At 39.3% G+C, this 22,358-nt stretch overlaps 2 protein-coding genes across 3 annotated transcripts in view; one reads left to right on the top strand and one right to left on the bottom strand.

Moving 5' to 3' along the window:
• Window positions 1–1,830: 1,830 nt before the first annotated feature.
• Window positions 1,831–15,028, bottom strand: mthfr (methylenetetrahydrofolate reductase (NAD(P)H)). Its single transcript, XM_078288323.1, has 12 exons — window positions 14,949–15,028; window positions 13,890–14,152; window positions 12,567–12,805; window positions 11,437–11,547; window positions 11,119–11,312; window positions 10,299–10,549; window positions 9,832–9,966; window positions 7,566–7,746; window positions 6,742–6,924; window positions 5,619–5,720; window positions 5,346–5,465; window positions 1,831–3,132 (listed from the first exon to the last, which is right to left on the bottom strand). The coding sequence occupies exons 2-12, from the start codon at window positions 14,135–14,137 to the stop codon at window positions 2,911–2,913; spliced, it is 1,986 nt and encodes a 661-aa protein (XP_078144449.1). The 5' UTR covers window positions 14,138–14,152; window positions 14,949–15,028; the 3' UTR covers window positions 1,831–2,910.
• A 3,493-nt stretch (window positions 15,029–18,521) lies between these two features.
• The window catches only part of clcn6 (chloride channel 6), a 31,829-nt gene continuing 27,992 nt past the window's right edge, over window positions 18,522–22,358 (top strand). For both annotated transcript variants that reach the window (XM_071896391.2, XM_071896388.2), the window contains exons 1-3: window positions 18,522–18,616; window positions 21,508–21,567; window positions 21,710–21,775. In XM_071896391.2, the coding sequence (XP_071752492.1) occupies window positions 18,542–18,616; window positions 21,508–21,567; window positions 21,710–21,775 (201 nt within the window). In that variant the 5' untranslated portion in view covers window positions 18,522–18,541. The remainder of the gene's footprint in view (window positions 18,617–21,507; window positions 21,568–21,709; window positions 21,776–22,358) is intronic.

Here is a 22,358-nt window from a genome sequence, read left to right as displayed (position 1 = left end):
TTCTAAATTTCCACAAAGGGAGCGCCGCTGTCTACGGTTTTGTCTGTGAGCTCATGGTGGAGGGTGCAACATTATTGACAGTAGGTGCAACCATGATGCAATTCCCTCAACATTTCACCTCCATGTGGAGTATTTCATCAGCCTGGTCTCTTCAAACCCGTTCTACAAGGGAAGAGTGCCAGTGTGTAGTACATCCCACTGACTCATAGTAAAAACAACTATTTGTTGTGGTCTGGCAAGGTCAGTGCCTGCTTATCCCTAACTTTCGAAATCATTAGGTCAATATTGTGATGTGGCCACTATGGTTGGAGTGACCCACCATTTGGCACCTTTTCATCTAGCGCGGTGGTTCTCAACGTGGGGTCCGGGGACCACCAGGGGTCCTTGAGGGGGTTCCAGGGGGTCCCCAGCAAATTGATGAATTATTAAACATCACCATTATTTAATTTACAAGTTGTTAACACAATTAGACAATGTAGAAGAATGACTATTTTGGTCATAGTTTCACTGTTATTTCTCTACCAACAATACAGATAGTTGTGGAATTCTGGACAAAATCATATCTAACAATAAAAATATTCTCAGATTTGTATCCGAGAGACAATATCTCATCAAATGGGGGTTCGTGGCCCTAATGTGGACTAAATTAGTGGTCCTTGATATGAAAAAGGCTGAGAATAACTGATCTAGCGCATGTTAATAGGGGATCTGTGTGGCAAAGGCAACTGTTCGCTTTCCATCTGATGCAAGTAGTATGTCAACAGGTTCAGGCCAAGATAAGGCTTCCAACGTGGGGTTGGACTTATCTACACAACCTCACACCAATTCTCTGAAAGTGAAGGTCAAGTGATGTGTACAGTAAATCGCTGACCGGTTGAGTTACTCAGATGAGGAAAATCCCCGCTGTGTCAGTGGGGATTTTCAGTGGCATATCTTGTCCTGTGGCCTGGCCTTTTATACTTCTGCTGTGTCGTACATTCTATATCAGTTATTCTCAACTTCAACAGAGCGCTGTTCGCTTGTTTATTCAAAGTTTATTAATATTGAACGTGTCGCGTGTCCAAATTGCACCAAATCCGACACTGCACGTCCTTGGGTCCCCAGCAATACACCCGCCAAGTGTGAAGTAGATTGGACGAACGGTTCTCGAGATATGCGAAGGACACACAGACAGACAGACAGGGATTCCTTGCTTTATAGTATGATGATGATGATGATTAGAGCCACGGACCCCCATTTGATGAGATTTTGTCTCTCGGACCCAAATCTGAGAATATTTTTATTATTAGATATGATTTTGTCCAGAATTCCATGACTGTGATCTGAAACTATGATCAAAACAGTCATTCTTCTACATTCTCTAATTGTGTTAACTTCCTGTAAATTAAATAATGGTGATGTTTAAGAAGTTGAAGTTTTGGTTTTTTTTTTGTTCATAACTGGGCTGTGATTTCTATTCTGTCTACTTACTATATTTTGTTCTACAGTTGCCATGTAGTTATGTTTCTGTTTTGTGTTGTATTGTTATTTTGGCTAATAATAATAATATTTTTTTAAAAATGGTGTGTTTAACAATTGGTGAAGTTTTACATAATTGTTATTGTTTAACAGTTTAACAATAACAATATAAATTTGCTGGGGACCCCCTGGAACCCCCTCAAGGACCCCTGGTGGTCCACGGACCCCACGTTGAGAACCACTGTTCTGTAGTGATACTGTACTATAAATGCCTAATGTAGTCACAAGATGTCCTGTAGTGGTACTGTACATTCATTAGTAATAGATAAAAAAGGCTCATCTGCATATCTTAAAAATTCACACACACCGAGCTTGATGTAACAACAGCACAACATTTAATGAGCTTTAGAAACCAAGCAAAACAAATAAATATGATGTAAATTTAAAATTTTTTTTAAGGCTATTACTAAGTACATTAAGACGCTTAAGGCTTTATACAATGCAAGTCACAATGTCCCAAGTCCCCCCAATGCAAGACAGTGTAACTGATGTCTATGGTAGATTATAGTGGTACTCGAGGCATCTGTGTGTTTCTGGTAACTCCTACTGCCATGACATTATCCTGTGAAATTATGGATAAAAAAATACATCTCTATCTGCACAATGTAAACAGTTTCCTATACTAGAGCTTTTTCACACACACACAACAGTACGTGCCAATACAGAGTAATCGTTAAAAATGTTATAATTTAAATATACTATTTGAAATGGTTTCACATCTTATTTGAAAAGAATAGAAAATACTGAAAAGGCTTTAAAAAGTACATGATATATCCCAGTGTAATTTCTTGAGGTTTTCATTCTTATAATGCATTGTCATTCTGACTTTACTTAATAAGATTTGTCAACAAGGTAACTTGCTTGGCTACTCTAAATTATATGAGTGGGTCAACCCAAAACATGTGGGACCACAGTAGGGAATGTTTGTCTCGCTCTGTGTTTTCAGGCTGTATTTTTGCCTACCTTTTCTTCTCTGATAGCTCTGTGAATTAATATATAGCCTAAAGTAACCTTTTTTTTGTACCAGGAGTTCAGTGTCCACAGACAAAAAAAAATGTGAGGTGACCGCCAGGCCCTCTCAAAGCGCCAAGCTGGTTGTAGCTTATCATGAATTGTGTGCTTGTTCAGTTTTGTTTCAACCGCTGGATTTTGATTGGGCTAGATACAGTACAGTTTCATTTTACAGTCTATGCGCCATTCAACACAATGCTAAAAACAGTTCTCAGAGAAGTCTTTTAAAAAGCCTTGTGAAGAAAGAATACTTCAGCTCTTAAGTACTTTGCGGTGTTCGAGTCAAGAGCTCTGTGCTCTCAATAGCAGCATTAAAAAAGACAACAAAAATATGTTGATAGTCATATAGGGTTTTTTCCTAGAAAAGATGTATGAAATGTGTTATTCAGAGACTGTTCCATCGTTAACTGGTTCTGGGGGCGCGTCAAGCAGCTCAAACATGTCATCAATGACCTGCCATAGGCAGTTTTCCAGGGGAAAGTCGTTGTCCACCAGATTGACCAGGAAGTAGTTGTCGTGGATATATTTGATGATCATCCGCGAAGGGGACTCGTCTTCATAGAGTTTAGCCCACTGCTCAATCCACAAGGCAAAGGCCTCATCCTGATTAAATGGAGACAGAAAACATCAATCTTCAATTTTAATTATTTTACATCTCAGTGAAGCCTTCGATACTGTAGATCACACCATTTTAATAGATCGCTTGAGCAACTGGGTTGATCTCAGGGATAAAGCTATTCACTGGTTAACGTGTTATGTAGGCAACTCATCCTCAGTGAGACATTACATGTGGGGTCCCACAGGGCTCAATTTTGGGTCCCATTTTATTCTCCGTTTATGTTTTCCATTTGGACATATTATCTACAAACATGTTGTGTCAACAACACACAGTTATATCTGCCTATAAATCATAACACCACTAATAGTGTAGCCACTCTCAAGAAATTGCCTTGGAGATATTAAGTTCTGGATGTCGCAGAACTTTCTACAATTTAATGGAATCAATTCAGAAATAGTGCTTTTCAAGCCACCAAACATTAACTTGATCCAACAACACTCTGTCCACCAATGTGAAACCAGTAGCAAGAAACTTGGGTGTAATTTTTGACCTTCAACGAAGGTTTCTTTCAACTGAGGAATATTTCCATAATTAAACAGTTTTTATCCTTTAGTGATCTAGAAATAGTCATCCATACTTTTATCCCTTCGCAGACTACTGTAACCTGATCCCTGATGTATTCATCCAACTGACATTGTGCTGGTTACGCTTTAATTTATAGATAGCAAATTTGAGTAAGGACATGAATGGCCATAACTTATCAACACTTTCTCCAATCATCACCAAACTTGGTACATAAGTTCAGTGGAGGTCCTGAACCAGGAGGTTTTTGGGGGAAATGTACACCATTAAAATTGGTGTACATGGTGGGCAAATGTCTCCCAACAAGTACTACCCCAATCGACCAGATGATTAATCTGTACATTGAAATTTCATGAGATTTGGTACACATGCTCTAGGACCATGTACTTGTCAAATTTCAAGAGGCCTCACACAAAATAAGTCTGATTGACACTAGACTTTGTAGTCAGATCCAGCAATCCTTGTGTTACAAATTTGCCTCTTGCCTAAAGGTGCGTTCAGACTACGGGCTACAAAAGCTACAGAACAGTCTGGTGTACCAAGCTACACTGCTGCCAATAGAGCAGAAAAGTGTTGCCTGGGTGGTCGTTGACGGTTCATATCGTCGCATTTGTCTCGTTTTCATTTTATTTGGCAAATACTCTTTTTTCTAATTCATCAAGTAAATAATAGTGTAAATAAACTACCCTACACTACCTTGATTTGTTCACGTTTCACCGCGTCATCAGAGCGTGGAAAAAAGTTGAAGCCAGCTGAACTTCAGTTTGTAGCTGTGCCCGTCTGACCTGCTGCTACATTTTACACTTTGGCGTTTGTAGCTTTGCGTCGCCGGCTTCCATTGAAAACAAATGACTTAAGAGTATAAGAGATACCATAATGATTTTGGTTGGTGATGTGGGTGTGGCCTATGCAATATTGCATATAAGTCAACCCCAGAATAGCCCCTAGCGGCTATATTTTGTTTTTGTTTTTTCTTACTCCTTGTAAAGTGTTTTGTAACTACATTTTGAAAAGTGCAATACAAATAAAAAAAATGTATTAGGCGCTTGAGAGGAGCACCTCATTAAGAGCTGGGCTCTGTGTGTTCATTGGTTTGTTTGTTCGTTTGTGTGTAATGCTTTTTGCAATGCGCAATACTTGAGGGAATTACGATATGCACTCTTTAGGCCACACAGAGCCCTAAGAGTGCGTTTGTACACCAGGCAGTACAGTAGAGGTCACACATGCATGAGCCAGCTCTAGGTTGGTGTATGGTACATTCACATAACAGGAAGGAGTTCTATGATTTTCTTACTGTAGTCAACAAATTAATTAAATATTTTGTTCTGCGATTCTTACATACACAACATTGTGCTACCACAACACTTTGGTGTTAAGATGTGGAGTTTTTAAAGTTTCATACTTCGTTACTCATTCTATTCATGGGTTAGGGTTACCAGACGCACCCCCTCCCCCCACCCGAGCACCTAGAAAGTGCTAGCATATTTGTTATTATAGAAGGTACATGTGACACATTATAGAAAATAAAGCTACTTCATCAATTTCTACTCGGTATGAAACAAATAATTACCATTACATTCTAAGCTCCTAAGATAAATTTTCCTGCATGAAACAGCAACCACTACAACCAAGGATGAACATTCATGAAACTGAGCAGGACAGCCTTTGACTTTACCTTCCAAAACATGAAGCTGACTGGGTCCACTACGGTGGGCTGGACAATTTCCCTGCCGGGAAAGATCCCCCACGTCACAGCATTAGGCTGCATGTCAGGGGCGTTGGTCAGGTTACGGCCCTGGAGAGATTCGATAGAAGACAACAAGACGCGTCATTCGTTATTACTGCAAAAAATTAAATCATCAAGTGGCCTACTTTTTTAAGGAATATTTATCATCATACCATGTATATGTATACACTATATGACATGTCGTTTTATATAAAAACTTGCCTGTACGTTAACAATGTGGTAGTTGACACGGGGCTCATACTTCTTCAGCACTTGGAGGAGAGCGTTCACATTTTCACTGGAGGTAAAGAACTCCAGATAGGCCTGATGGATATGCAAGAAAAAGATTGAGGCTACATTATTAAGTAAAATCAGGGCTGTCAATTTCACCTAAAAATCAAATTAGACTGAACGGGAAACTAGCGGTAAACTTTAGGTAATACTGACATATGAAAGCAGGGCACAATGAATGGACAGATAGAGATTGTAAGATTTTAGTTGGTGTTCTACTGATTATTGCTCTTTACTGAATCTAAATAGCTTCCAAGCATAGCTTGGAGGAGAAGTTAAAAATAAAATAAATAAATAAATAAATAAATAAATAAATGTAGAATAAATAAATAAATAAATACAACTAAAATGTGTTTTTTGACGCATTAGACGGGCAGGTTGGTGTTTGAATTCGTTGTGATTTTTTGACATTTGACTGAAATTCAAATATTGAAATTTGCTCGGACAGTCTTAAAAATCAATTATTTATTCAGTAGCAAAAATACTCGATTGTATACAAACATTCACATGTTCAATCAAAAATATACCAAATAAAACTAAGACTATTCACTGGTGATAGTTGGAGCACTCTAGATAGATAGATAGATAGATAGATAGATAAATAACTTTTATTGCTGAGGTTGGCTGACAGCATTGATATGCCTCTCCTCCAAAATATATAGAGTATCCAGCATCAACACATGCAAATTGGTTGAGTGCACACATCCCAGTAGGAAATACAGCAAACCAATAGTGAAGGAAATTATTTTTCTATCTCCTTTTTACTGTAATATCCTATCCTATTCACCTCTTCAACTTGGTCTAACAATGCTGTGATGCTGGGCAAAGAGCTACCTGCATTTAACATTTAGAGCTTTTACAAATATGGTCCTGGTGGCGTAATTTGAGTGCCCATCTCTTCAAACACATGTACATCTTCTGTTTTAGGATTAAATCCCTTCTCTCCCCTGCTCTGTGTGTCTCTGTCAATCTTCCTATTGTCTTAATTAGGAAAAATAGTACATGGAGTGCACTAGCCACTCCCCAGAAGAAACAAAGGTAACTATGGTCCTACTTTTTGAAAGACGTAGCCTCCAGCAGGTCCCCAGCCTACTATGGGGTCTGAAGAGGGTTTGCCATTGATGTTGGGCTGGGAGTTGATGGTTAGCACCCCTCGCCTGTTGACCTTCTCCAGCTCATCTTTCAGCAGGTTAGTCTCTGGAGCCAGAGGCTCGTCGTTCCATGGCAAACACATCACCTAGGAGGAGAAACCAGACATCTTAGCCAACCTGTTGGTATCAGCATGGAAAATGCCAAGGGCTTCATTGGCACATAAAATGACATACCAAGAAAATTTGTAGACTGTTGCTTGAGAGTTCCGTGGAAATTAAGCCTACCAAATTGCAGGATATAATTGTTGGTTTGCGCTAAATAATGATAGGTCTTTTCCACTCAGTCCGATCATTTGGCTTCAAAAGACTTGGATTATGCTGCATGAGCTGTACGGAGTCATTTTATGGTCATTTTTTGCTCTTTTTGGAACTCTAAAGAACTGGACCCCAATGACTTCAGTTGTTTTGGAGAAGGAGTTGTGCTGGCAACCTCCCTGTGGACTAACAAACTTCACTTGTGTTTCAACTGGCATGAGGGTCAGTAGATAATGACTGAATGAAGTTTCTTTTTTGGGTGAACTATTCCTGTAAGACTGAAAAGATTGGACATCACACACTTGAACGACTAGCATTCACAGGTTTTTTCCATTTTGCGTTGTAAAGACGTAAACAAAAAACGTTCAGATCTGACTCGTAAAAATAAATGTCAACGACGCCGTTTCAGGAATTATTATTCATCATCATTCTAAACCATCCAGTAGAGTATCCCCTGTTCCATCTTTCCTACCTTGTGTCCACTGTGGTTTGGCTGGGCTGTGATGTAGCTGGTGAAGACCTCATAGACGCTGGCCTCACTGGTCAGCTCCTCACCCCACATCTGTAGCAGCGCGTCCTTGGATGACTTGCTTTTCAGATAGAACAGGTAGTAGTCGTTCAACTCGCCAAAAGCTGGAGATGAGGAATTACCCCTGGAGAAATGAAGTGGTACACTTTTTAGTCTCCTTTTGACAAAACAAAGTATGACGCAGCATTTTACACTAGTAACTAATACGGCTTTCAGATGTCAAAAAGACGAAACAAATTCTAACCCTAACCTGCCCGGCGAATGCGTCGTCAACTGCATTTTCATTTATTTATTTATTTATTTATTTATTTATTTATATGATTGATCTGAATGCATCACTGGCTCCCCATGCTTTGGCTCCATAGACTCTCTCTCTTCCGACCGCGCCATATCTTCTACTTGCCTGCTAGTTTTCATTTCATTTATGCATGGCATTATGCATGCATTCAGAGAAAATGTAAATCATCACCCTCCCTTCACAGTTTGGGAAAATGCACAATTTGATTAGAAAAAAAGATGAGTTTTACCTGTCCAATTCCTCCATTGACTTCCATAGTAAAAATGGACTAGAAAAACCCACTGAAAATGCACCTTCTGTAATTTCAATTATGGTGATTGGAAAGGGATGATTTGTATTCATATTTTCTTTTAAACTTCAAGAACTGGACTCAAATTACGATCCGATTCTTTATCGATTCCCTTAGCAATTCTTACTGTATAAGCAGTAGACATTGCTGTGTAGAGTTACTTTTGTCTCAGAATTACTTTAGGCATTAGGCACATTTGGCATAATGCATTACTTGAGAGAACACAATAGAAGAACAAGTGAAAAAAATTGTAAGTAATTGGAGGTCAACATCACTGAACAAAAACAAACGTACTACTTTATTGGGTCGTGAAGTGCGCGCTACCTCCAATTCCAATATTATATAATATAACCTGAGAATAAATTAATATAAATTCATTAATCAGCGCCCTCCTTTTTCTTGTGGGTCCACAAGAATCCAAAATGATGGAAATCCATTGTAGTGATGGAAAACTTTAATCCCTGCAGTCTGTGGGATGATGAACATCATATATGCTTCTGAAATATCACTAAAATAAAGAGACAGTCAAGACAGAGCTTAGATGCACAAGAAACTCTGAAGATAAAGTGAAGAAGATGGACAACATTAAGAAAGCATAAGTACTAGTAGCCATAACATGATAGGATATGCAACTTCTGTCTTAGTCATGAGATAGATTTCCATGTTTCTTTACCCCAACTGGTGTACTTTCTTTTCTTTTAGAGCCACTGGCTGATCTTTTTGGCTGTTTCAGAAGCAGGCTTTGTGGCCTGCTGTAATTCCCTGACTATGAATCCTTAACTCCCAGAGTGAACCCAACCCAAGCACCCAACTTCCACCGATCATACCCTGGCTTTCCAGCTCACCATTTAGCCTCAGCTGCTAGCTCAGTGTAACCAAGTTTCTTCCTTTCATATGCCTCATCTACTACATCTTCTCATGACAGGAGTAACTATGGAGGTAAACAGCTAATTCAGTATTGGACCACAACACTAGGTCAGGTTTTAGGCTGGTGCTGGTCCCGATTTGTTCACCCTCATGTACAAAGCCAATTTGATGCTTACCGTGCGCTCACACCAAAAGCCAAAAGCCAAAAACTGCTGCTGCCAGGGACTTCAAGACTTGGTTCTGCCGTCAACTATATCGTCCTTGGACATGAGTAACTTTGTATCCTGACAGGGTATGTCTAAGCGATGTTGTTCCTGAAAACAGAAACATGCTGGGTCTTGGTTGAGGGTTTGGCGCGATGGCAGCATAGGCTGCTCCAATAATGAATTTAATCCTAGATGCCTCCATATTCCAAACTACGCTTCTTCCTCGCTACACTTTCCCATTTCCTCCGTTGTCGCTGCTTAGTTTGAGAAACTGCTTTGGCACATCTTGCCACTTCCTCCTGAAGATTTATTTGCTCCATTACCAGCTTCTTTTTTTCCCCCAATGGTGTTGTTACAGGTTTGCTTGTGGCAAGACCAAGGCCTCCATGACCCTGTTGCCCTTGTCCTACAATAGCTGTATATCCAAAGAATCTTTTAATGTTTGGAAGGAATGTAATATAAATGATATGGAGCTTTTGCTAGCCTAAAAGGTAGAATCTGTTAAAATTTTTTACAAAATTATGTAGAGTTATGAGTAATGAAGCTTACCATCTGCCATTGGGGAAGTCGTCCCAGTCCTGGGTTCTGTAGATGTAGCTCTTGGGTCTGGAGGCCCAGAAGATGGGTCGAACATCCTCTATCTTCCGTTTGGGATGGGCGCTCACTGCCCAGGGAAGAGGCCGCCTGGCAAAGAAAAAATGTTAACTCCTGTCACAACTGAGAAAGGCTATGAAAACAAGGTCTAAAAGTCTGGAATATTTAAACAAAATACCAACATGCCGAGACAATGCTTCTTCATGTGAGGGTAGCACCACAACAGCTTAACAGTTTCTAGCTTCAAATGGGTGTTCAATCGAATTTTCCTTTCAGGACAATTTATTCAGATACTGTAAATCAAGAGTTTTTTTTTTACTTTACAGAGGTTCCAATTTCTTTCCTAAAACTTCATAATGGAGTAATGACATTTGACTTGAAAAACTCAATGCCTCATAACAACTAAACAGAGGGTCACCAACCTGGGGTCTTCTATCCACAAGCCCAGCCGCCGGAGAACCTCCATGGTGGCGACCTCACGGTTTAGTGTGTAGAAGTGGAGGCCGGGTACCTCGCCGCTCTCCAACAGCACACGGCACATTTCCACCGCTTGTTCGATTCCATAGCTGCGGATGGCAGCATCGTTGTCCTTGATGGGCTCGATGACTTCAGTGATCTCCTCTGGTACCTCAAGCTTGGACAGCTTGACAAGCTGGCGCAGAGACTGGTAACCCTGGGGCGGAGAAATTTGAACACAAGAATGGTCTATTCTAAAATATATGATCAACAGACACAGACCTACAGTATATTGCCTTGAGTTTAAGGATACAAATGCACTAATTTGTCTGCAGATTACAATTTCTTGACTCTTCATTTACTTTACTTATCCATGCGTTTCTTGGAAAACTGCCCCATGAATAAATGGCCTGCAATGCCTGCAGCAGAACTGTTATTTATCACACTGTTTACTAGGCTTGGGTCGATATTCGATATTATCGAATATCGTGATATTTCGTGAATATCATAATATTTCCTGCGATATCGAATATCCAATATCCGCGATATCCGAATAATTGAACCCCCGAGATAATATCATATATCACGATATTTTGGCGGGACAGTATCATGATATAAAATTTTGGATATCGCCCAAGCCTACCGTTTACTAGTCATCATTCATTTATTTGATTAGGCAAATATGCGTTTCTAAGTAAGGGTTTCCAAGTATGACTACACCTGCCTTTCAACCTGTGAACTTTGATCATGATAATCCAGTTTTTCGTCCCTGAAGTAGCAGTTTACCTGGATAGGAAAAATTCCAGGCAGGATGGGACACGTGATGCCAATTGCCCTGCAGTCTCGAACGAACTTGAGAAATGTGTCGGCCCTGAAGAAGAGCTGGGTGATGATGAAGTCCGCTCCGGCGTCCACCTTCTCCTTCAGGTGTCTGAGATCGTCTTCGTAGCTCTCTGCCTCGGGGTGGCCCGTGGGGTAGCCTGGACACAAATCACATACAGGACAGAAAACAGACAAACATATTCAAAATCACTTTCTGATATCCTTCGAATGGAGTTCCAATGAAACAATGTCTACAATTGTATATGGAGGCTGAGAACATACCAGCGACACAGATGTCGAAGTAGTCGTCAAACTCAGAGCGGATGTGTTTGACGAGGTCTGTGGCATAGTTAAAGACTCCCTCCTCTTCCTCCCAGTCTTCTCCAATTGGGTCTACATAGATATCAGAACGACATACACATCAACTGGCAGTCATATGTGGTGATGTGTTTGTTTTTTTTGCATGACAAACAATAAAGATAAAAGTAATCATAATAATAATAATAATAATAATAATAATAATAATAACAGCAGTGTTATTACTATTATTTACTTTTTACTTACTTTAATATTTCTTACATGCAGATACAGCAACAAATAAAGAATGAGGAAAAAAAAGAAAAGGACAAAAAAGGTCTGTTCTGCCCATTCTGCCTTTTTAGGCTATGAAATAGTCCACCTCTTTGTTTTCCACAATTATTTATTATATCAGAGACATAATAAATGTTGGTAGAATTTCCACACCATGTACCCACTCTGGCTATTAAAAGAGGGATTACATTAACTTATTCACTTTGTGAATTGAACATCTTTTCACAGCCTCAATATGACGACACAATACTCATTCCGTATTCATATCATTCATATTCATATCAGTGAAACGTATGCCTACTGTGCCTTAATGACGGGGCAGTGATAAGCCTAATTATTTACGCATTCACACGATCTGCAATTTAGCTCCAGCAATCCTGCAATTTAGCTCCAGCAACAGTGTTACTTTTCGATTTTACAATGTTTTTGTATTGCTCATATTTATTCATTATAATACTTTGTTCTTCTTGAGAGAACACAAATGCAATCCATTACTTTCCCATACCCACTTTTACTACTCAACATGTTGAAATTGTCGCCAGCATATGTTTAAACCCCACAATTAATTACAGTCTATCGATTTTATCAATAGTTTATTGTTTTTGCTATATTTATGTTGACAATGAAAAAAAAGATTGTCTTGTCATTGCAATATACAGTAGTTGCTGCTTTTGTTTGGCTCTAAAGTTATAAAGCTGTAGAAGGCCTTGAACGCATTCATTACTGAAATGCAAAAGACTAAGTCAGTGTCAACCCAAATCTATTAGCACCGCACTCCCAAAACAGCAGCCCTCACACCAGACTCCTGTTGGCTCCTCTACCTCCTCTCAGTGCCATGATGTTCTTCAGACCCAGGTGCTTGGCTTTGGCCAGGTAGCCAGTGATCTTCTCTTTGGTCTGGTTGCAGCAGGTCAGGTGGAGGATGCTCTCCAGACCGCAGTAGTTCACCGCTGTACTCGCAATCATCATGGAGGAGGTTTCCTTGTCCGAGCCTGGGTCCCCCGCCGGGTGCCAGGTGATATCGATGAACAGGGGCCCTCCGGAGCCCATACGGTCAAATCTGAAGAAAAATGGGGCACGTAAAGAAATGATTCACTCCGGGGAGTTTAGACAATTCTACAGTGTTTAGGGATAATAATGTGTTAATAAATGTATGGACAACAATCCTTGGGTTTGATCCTGGCAGTCTCAAAAGGAAAATCAATTGCCCTTTTTTCCGGTCTTCCAGCTTAATCAAATGCTGCAGCAAAAGGCTTGATGATGACAAGAAAAACTGAACACATTACACATTTCTTAGATTGCTGCACTGGCTTCCAGTCAGCATTAGAGTTGACTTTAAGATTCTGCTGCTGTCTACAATACATCTGACTTCATTACAAGATATAAGGTTTCTTCTACCACTGGCCTCTTAGTTACTCCAAGGATTAAATAAAAAAAAAAAAAAAAAGGTAAATCCTCTTTTAGCCATTACGCTCCCAGTTGTTGGAATAGCCTGCGAGAGGACCTGAGGTATGTACAAACGCTTCCTTCTATTAAAAGCAGCCTTAAAACTTTTCTCTAGTCTTTGAATAGTTTTTTTTATCCCTGTACATGTGTGTTAAGGTTCTTGGACAGGGATTCACTATGTAATATACAGTATGTATATATATATATGTGTTTTCCCCCATATTATATGTAATTTAGGTATGTGATATGATATGTATGATGTGTATTCCTTTTGTATGTGCTATGTTCTGTTTGTTTTTATGTCAAGCAAACTGAGTGTCTTGTCTATGAAATATGCTACACCAATATAGAGCTGCAACGATTAATCGATTAATTGTCAACTATTAAATTAATCGCCAACTATTTTGATAATCGATTTGAGTAATTTTTTAAGAAAAATAAGTCAAAATTCTCTGATTCCAGCTTCTTAAATGTGAATATTTTCTGGTTTCTTTACTCCTCTATGACTGAAACTGAATATCTTTGGGTTGTGGACAAAACAAGACATTTGAGGACGTCATCTTGGGCTTTGGGCATTTTCTGACATTTTATAGACCAAACAACTAATCGATTAATCGAGAAAATTATCGGCAGATTAATCGACAATGAAAATAATCGTTAGTTGCAGCCCTACACCAATACATTTTGACTGGACATGCCTTGAGATAAGGTTTACAGCTCCACTGGCGGTGCGGGGAGGAAAGAACTCCAGGGAGAACCAGGGGTCACCGGACTCCATCCTCCTCCGCATCTTGTCCCGAAGCCTGTCGGACCTGTCTGCGTCCAGCACCGGGGTGGAGCACCGGGAGCTCTCCTTGGAGCTCTCTCCGCCGCTGTTGCTGGCCCCGCTGGAGTCGCTCTTGCATGTCTGCCAGCTACCGTCGACTCGCTGAACCTGGTTCACCATGATGGCTAATGTGTACTAGGAAAAAAAAAGGGAAAAATATTCCTCATTCTTGTGCAGTTATCAAGATATACTCGATACTCGAACACTCTTTCATACTCTCTATGGGACAAACCGTCACGCCAAACTACATTCAAAAATCCGGCAGTTTAATGTTGCCTTGCTGGCAAACGTAGAAACCTTATAAAGCATTTAAGACATTTTACGGATCCTTATGTTCTTCTGGTAAATTCGGTCAATACAGAATCGAAGAAGCAACTATTTATTTTTAAAGTGTCAACATTAAAACTCTTCACGCCGCCCGCTAACGTTACTGCTCTCCATGTGATCGTGGGAATAACAAGCGAACCAATTCTAAAAGTTGACATTTTATTGAAATTATGTCCTGCATCTATATGCCGAATCCACCCGAAGACCATAACGACTCGTTAAGAGTCTTAATTCATGTTCTACGCGGTATGTAATGTTTTTGTTTTAATTGAGCTTGGTTGCTGTTCTGTCCCAAACGCAGAGAGAACGTTTCGGGGCCGTTTACTTACTAGGTCTAGGTCCACCCACTAACATTAGGTCTTCTTTTTACCTCGCACTCACACACACGCAGGCAAAGTAGTAGCAAATGCGTTTTTAGAAAAGCAACTAGCTATCCTGCTAGATCTGTTTACAAAGCAGAACTAAATTACGTGCGATGCTAGCTCAGTTGGGAATCCAAGTGAAATACAGATGCATGTTCTACCCTATAAACTCAAGCCACGCGTGTTCTGTTTATGCTGGGAAAACAAAGCTACCGAGACGCAACGTTACCGCCTCTACTCACGTTTTCGTTGGTAGTCAATGGTTGTCTTTTCACTGCCGGTGCTACGGGATGTCTCCCCTCCACGACCGACTGCTACAATGCAGCAAGTTGCTATCTGATGCTCAAAAGCTACTTAAAAGCTATCCGATGCTGCATTCATGCCCTATGGGAAAATCCGACTTTACGTCTCAGCGGATAAAAGCAACGACTTGGAAGTGTTTACACTTTCACTTTTTCACACTTAACACACGTGCACTTACTGATACACATGAATTCATGTTTGACCAAAAATCCAGCAAGAGTTGTGATCACACAGCGACTTATGTGATGAAAATCGTTTATTTTGTTGGTAAATACTACTAGAAAATATTGTTCATTTCAGCTTTCAGCTGGTAGCCTTTTGGGAACTCAGTTTGGCAATGGACCTCTACGTCTATAACTTCCCGAATTCTGACATCACCAACAAGTACATGTTTGTGGCCAAATGCACATAATGAAATATACATTTCAACTAAAACTGAAAGCTGAAGTGAACTGTATTTTTTAGTAGCATTTACAAGCTGAAAGCTGAGGTGAATGGTATTTTTAGTAGGAAGGCCGTATTCACCGTCTTTCCAATGGCACCGGAATGCAGCAGGAGAAAGTGTGAACCTCTATGGTGGGAATCTCCCAGAATCTCCCCTCACTTCTCTAAAGCTTAACGTTTAGCTTTTCTTTGCAACCTCTTTCAATGCCAGTAGGCGTTCTAACATATTCAGTGTCTTTTAATGCATTTATTTGAGCAAATCGAGGTAGGTTAATTTTAGAAAATGGCCGTATGTGTAAATGTCACGCAGCTTTGACAGTTTTGAGTAGTCCCTGCCTTTCGGCGTCAGGTACTCTTGTCACGTGATACTATGTGGAGACGCTGATGCTGCATTCAGTGCCCTTGAGAAAGATGGTAGATACGAATGTCGTACTTGAGAATACAGTTCACCCCAGCTTTCAGGTGGTAAATGCTACTACAAAATACAGTTTCACCTCAGCGTTCTGCTGTTAAATATTACTTGAAAATACTGTTCACCTCAGCTTTCAGATGGTAAATACTACTAGAAAATACTGTTCACCTCAGCTTTCAGATGTAAATAGGCTACTAGAAAATACCGTTCACCTCAGGTTCAGGTTTTGCGGTTTATGGGTTTGGAGAAGGACCCCAATAACTCAGACTTAATAAATAAAACACAAACGCAAAAACACTTAACAATGGAGGTAATAGCTGCGTCAGACTCTGTCAAGGCAAATCTTTGAGATAACATCTAGAAAAGGGTAAGCCAAGGTTGTCCAGCCTCTCTATTTGGCTACTATAGCAGTAATGGGATTACTTTGAGGTGTGCTTCTATTTGAGATACAGTGGGTTAATATTACTTTTTTTCAAGTGTTACAGTTGCCCCCACCCAGTCACCGTTACAATTGCCCCCTTGCTGGGGGCAATTGTAACGGTGACTGGGTGGGGGCAACTATGCACACTAAGCACACTATGACTTCTTGCTTTAAATTCAATATTATAGTCTTGTACTTCTCAGTGAAAATATTATTAATTAGTGCATATATATATAAATATATATATATATATATATATATATATATATATATATGTTTCTTATATCAAAGGATGACTGGTGTATTTGAAGTCGTCTGTGAGTTATGAGGGAAAATGGAAAAAATGTTACAATTGCCCCCGGTCTCCCCTATTATACCCAATATCACAAATCTTTTGCTCGACCATATCTCATGTCAGCTTCAGGGTCATTTTCAGGGAATAATGTTCCAAGACAGAGAAATAAAGATACTATCTCAACTAGCAGATGAAGCTACACTGTTTTTAAACAATGACTCACAAGTGAGAAATGCTCTCCACACGGTTCTCTCAAGCCTCAGGTCTTACAGTAAATATCTCTACATGTGAAATGCTCAGAGGTGTGACCAAGTCAACTTTGTTTGCGTCCCAAGTCAGTCTCAAGTCTTGAGGCACAAGTCTCAAGTCAAGTCCAAGTCAAGTCCATGTCATTAATGTCAAGTCTCAAGTCTAAATGTAGAACAGCAAGTCAAGTCAGAACAAATCAAGAGTCCAGTATCAATTTAATATCTTAATGAAAACTAAATATCTAGGACTTTTCAATGCAATATGGTTTTAATAGGATAAAAACTTGGTAAGAGCATCATGAGTTTGATTTCTATAATCAGTTTCAACTCCAATAAATTCAATCATTCCATACAAATTGAGAAAACAGAATTTAAATTCAGTCGTCTGCTGGAACAAATCTCATCACTTTCAATCTGAGTCATTTACACAAACACAAGATCTCAAGTCAAGACTTTAGAAACCTTTTCAAGTCATCAAAGTACAAGTCAAAGTCAAGTCTCAAGTCTTCTCTTCATGCATCAAGTCAAGTCTCAAGTCTCCTCTTCATGCATGAAGTTGAGTCTCAAGCAATTAAAACTGTGATTTGAGTCTATCAAGTCCAAGTCATGTGACTTGAGTCCCCACCTCTGCAAATGCTTTATCTGAAAGAATCATATCTAGGTGTTAAACCCCTCCAAAAAACCTCAAAAGATATCTCAAGCATAAATATTAACCCTGTACTGAACTACATTTAAAAAGATCTCAGTATTCAGGGAAGAGTGCTCTTATCTAAATCTGAAGGATTGTCTAAATCTATACGCAATAATCTAGATAAACGATTATATAACTTCATAATGAAAAATAAACCACAAAAAATTAGGAAAGATGTCATCACCAATTGATAAAAAAAAAAAATGGTTCTGTGCTCTGTGTTTCCTCTAAAGAATACCACTGTCATTTCTGCTATCCTAGATGGCATTTTGACATTAATGGGATTAAAATTTCAGATAAAACATTTAACAACGTTTCCATAAAAGGGTTATTTTATAGATAAACAATCCCATCTCCAGTCTTTCTCCAGTCTGGAAGTACGTACCTGGCTCTCTCCACCCCAATTATACACAGAATTTACCCATATAATGAATTGATTGCAGTTTATCATTTGAATATTGACAGTAGCTGCAGTTTTTGCTGTAATAAAATTTTAGAGTAGTTATTCTGTGAATATCACTATAGCAGTAAGTTCTGGAATTAGGTGATAAACAAACCTTTTATTCATGAACCTATTTTTTTTTATTCATGAATAAAAAATGTCTCTCACTCTATTTTCTGTATTCCAAGTGGATTTTCTCCACTCAAAAATTAAAAAAATGTACCCCAAATATACTAGAATCTTGCCTAATTATAATATACTAGAATAATCCTCTCATGTGAAACACATGTCACTTTTCTTGAAATTTTATGTTCGGATTTAAGTCAGAAGCTAAAGCTTTTCTATGGACAGAGATGATCAAGAGATGGCAGCAGAGCTGGGAGAGTGGAAAGAAGGGAAGGCACCTGTACAAGATCCTCCAAGTCTCTACCCACACTCCAACCCAGTAGGTGGCGGTAATACACCTTTCAGTTGGATATCAACCGCCTCAAAACTAAAGAAGAAGAAGAAGAAGAAACGTTAAAGGGTTATGACGGTTTTTACCATAGGACGTGAAGGCAGCACGAGACAACAACGAAGATGGCGTGTTGTGGAAACAGTTTTTGTTGCCAATGTTGCTGCCGGGAGGGAGAGACGCGTACACCTGAGGAGCTGGTAAGGAAGGGTGCAATTAATATGTAAAGTGCATATCTCTTAGTTAAGTCAAGATGGGACATGTTCGCAGAACTTGAGTCAATGATGAGCTTTCCTTACTGCTTCCTTCTGGCTTGCTCCACCCTCCTGTGTTCTGTTTTCATATTCTATGTTCTGTTGTATTGCAAGCAAACTAACGTTACAGTAAATCCGTCATAAATGCATAATGCACAAATGCATACCCGACAACTGGGCATATGTTGGCCATATGGAGATCAGTTTCAACCTAGCCCTGATATGTCTCGTTCACTCTAATGAAGAGAAGGTCACGCCAAATCGATTTAAAAAATATAGCAATTTAACATTGCCTTGCTTATCAGCAAAGGTACATACCTGTTAAAACATAGTTTAAGACGTTTTACGACTTGTCATGATCCACTCTTAAATTCGGCATGCACGCTATCCACCAAGTAGCGGTTATTACAATAAATCTTCAACTTTTAGAATTGATTCCCCTGTTATACTCACAGTCCTCTCTGCGCCCAGATACAGATGAGAGCGGCAGCGAGCAGTGTGAACCGATTCTAAAAGTTGAGATTTTATTGAATTAAAGTGCTACTCGTTGGACCACCTGTATGCCGAATTTACTAGAAGACCGTATCGTTTACGGTGAGTTAAGTTACGTTCTGTCAGGTATGTGCCTTTGCCTAGAAGCAAGGTGACATTAAACTACCACATTTCTGAACAGACTCCGGTCTGACGTTCTCCACACACGAGAGAACGGTGCGTATCGTTACACTGCCATGATTTGCTTATTACTGGGTTATTTGTGATAGCAAATGTGTAGCTTGTTCAGCTTGACCTGACAAGGTCTCTAGGTTGTGAATTTATCGTCATTCAATAGAAGGCTGTATTTTGTGTCCCTTCTTGTCTGACGTACTATTTCTGTGATATGTTATTCTAGGGCTAACATAATGACATTGTTGATGACAGAAGGCCTGGTCTCTTGGGGGCTGGTGCCAGGTCATTGGGGTTGAAACCCCTTTAGCTAACAATTAACCAGCTGGTAAGAGAACAGTGAGCATGAATATTCTGTCTTTGTTAGGAGGTCCTGAGATCTTGTAGCTGGCTGAGAATCTATGAGCTGCCATATCCAAACAAGTGAAAATTAGCTTAGTGGTAGTTTCAAGCTCACCACCTGTTTTGTCTATGAAGCAGACAGGTTAAAGTATGAAACCCAAGTACATCAATTGTATTATCAATCATTCAAAAGTCCAATAATTCCTAACATCAAGGCTAAGCTGATGACAACATCACACAACCATCAAAAACCAAGAAGACAAGGCAACCTGCTTAAGCCTAAATGATTCTAGTCTCAGAGGGGGTAAATCTTGAAGTGTATGACATCCACATTGTATGACATCCCAAAAAAAAAAAAATCAACAAACTCTCACTCTCTCTATCTCTCGAGCACATACACTCAGACACACACAGCTCCCCTTGAATGTCTCTCCACACTTATTTCAAGGCTACCAACAGAACAGCAAACAAGAAAAACAAGTTAAACTAGACAAGCCTACTTCCTTGTTCCTTCTTATACCCTAGTGAAAGTCAGTGAGACATAGACAACATTTTCAGGCTCTTGGGTAATGCCCTGCATGTGCCCTAAAACAGCTGCTGTGGCATGGAAAATGGATTGGAGTGCTCTGAATCTACACATATAGTAGACTCAGTGCAATTAATTTCAATAGGATTAATTACCTGTCCTTACTTACAGTGACAGCAGTGTTTCCAGTGGAATCCAATGGTAAACAGGGGCAATATGCCAGTCTGCACTGCACTCATGTTAACTCTGTTGAGCAGTTTGACACATCTCCGATTAAAACGTGTTACTGTTTACAAATACCTTTACTAACACATGGAGTTTGGAACAAATTGTAGAAAGTTAAGTTTCACTTTCGTTTTCACAACAGGAGGCTCTGTCGGATGGAGTACAATACTGGTCTACTGGTCTGAGCATTGCCAAATGGCAGGCATGACATGATGTGTACATATTAGGCGCATTAGAGATTGATTTAGATCAATTTCTATACATTGGCCAACTTTTGATCAGTCAGTCAGTCAGTTAGGGACAAAGACTATTGTTGCCCTGCTCAGGCAGTCCAGCAAAAAATAAGGTGCTCCAATATCAAGTTTTGATAAACAACTAGAATAATAGTGAAATAAATCGCTCAGAAGCGTTAACTCAAACAAAACAAGGCCTCCCCAACGCTTCCGTCTTCCACGCCACAGTATCAACACAATAGTAAAGATAGCTTGCTAGCTAACATTGCAACTAAAAGTCACAATGAAACAGCATTTTGAGAGCATCTTGCCTACTTAATATTGTATTCCCTGTTGAAACAGGGTATTGTGGTGTGACATAAGGTGGGAAGGGATCATTCATAAGTGCAAACCAATGGGATATCCGTTAAGGAGAGAAAGGCAGTTTTATTTGATGGGAAGGGCGGAGGGGTGGTGTTGTTCAAAAATCTGTGATGGTTTTATTGGTTGAAATTTTTATCTACGCCTCCTGGTACACGATGAAGCCACCACTAAAGATTTTCCATTTTCCAGGAAGTAAAAGTAATGAGATTATGATATAAAAATTCAAGAAAATGCATTTTTTTTGGCATAAATTAAATTGCCAAATTAAATAAACAACTGAAAGTAAGAGTGAAATAAACCGCTCAGAAGCGCCAGCCAACTTTCCTACTGTTTCCTATTATTACCACTAGTGTCCAAAATTATCTTTTTGGCTCCTGCCAAGGGCTGGTAGACAAAAAAAAATCCTACCACAAATAATTTTTAGTTGCCAAATTAATTCTAAACTCACTTAATACATTTTGAATTTAGCTTTTCTTGTTTTCCAGGCAATCCTTGGGGAAATCCGAGATGAAGAAGATGAGATTCTACCCAGGAAGGATTATGAGGTGAGAAACTTGTGAGAAACCCTCATCTGGAGAGTTACAATGAAGCTCTCCTTATTTAATGGGTTAATGCACCTGGGATACATTAATATTATTAGAAATTTGTGTTCAAATTCTTACACAGCCTTTTTTTTTGCTTCAATAGAGCCTGGATTATGACCGCTGCATCAATGAGCCCTACGTGGAGGTTCTGGAGTTAATGGACAACAAGGTAAGATAACATGAAATTTTACTGATGCCTGTTGGGAAATTGGGTTATTGCAGCAGTAAACTGTTCTGGGATACAGCAAAGAAAAATATAATGCAAATAAGAATAAAGCATATTGGGGGGAGGGGTAAAGTAGTAAGAAGAAAAGTTTATTTATATAGCACCTTTCACAGAGCAAAGTCAGTGCTTCACAAAAGTAAAATAGTTCAAATAAGACCAGACTAGTTACTAGACCAGAAAAGTGTTAAACAAATCAAAACTATCTTATATTTTAGGTTCTTTAAAGTAGCCGCCCTTTGCCTTGATGGAAAGGCAAAGGCTTTGGAAAGAAATTCATACATAGGCATCAACTTCACTATTTATATTTGTCCAAGAAACTCATTTCAAGCATTTAATCATAAGCCTTTAGATCAAAATGGCTTTAAGATCATGAAAAACAGTACATTCAATCAGGTGTGTCCAAACTTTTGACTGGTAGTGTATGTATGCAATATATAACAAATGCGAGGAATAGGAGTATAAAGAACAATATGTGAATTTACAATATATGTACAGGATGTGTAAAATGTGCTCATATTCATTAGCA

Source organism: Centroberyx gerrardi, chromosome 14 (genome assembly GCF_048128805.1).
Source record: "Centroberyx gerrardi isolate f3 chromosome 14, fCenGer3.hap1.cur.20231027, whole genome shotgun sequence".
Classification (NCBI taxonomy): domain Eukaryota; kingdom Metazoa; phylum Chordata; class Actinopteri; order Beryciformes; family Berycidae; genus Centroberyx; species Centroberyx gerrardi.
This window is presented reverse-complemented; position numbering and strand designations above follow the sequence as displayed.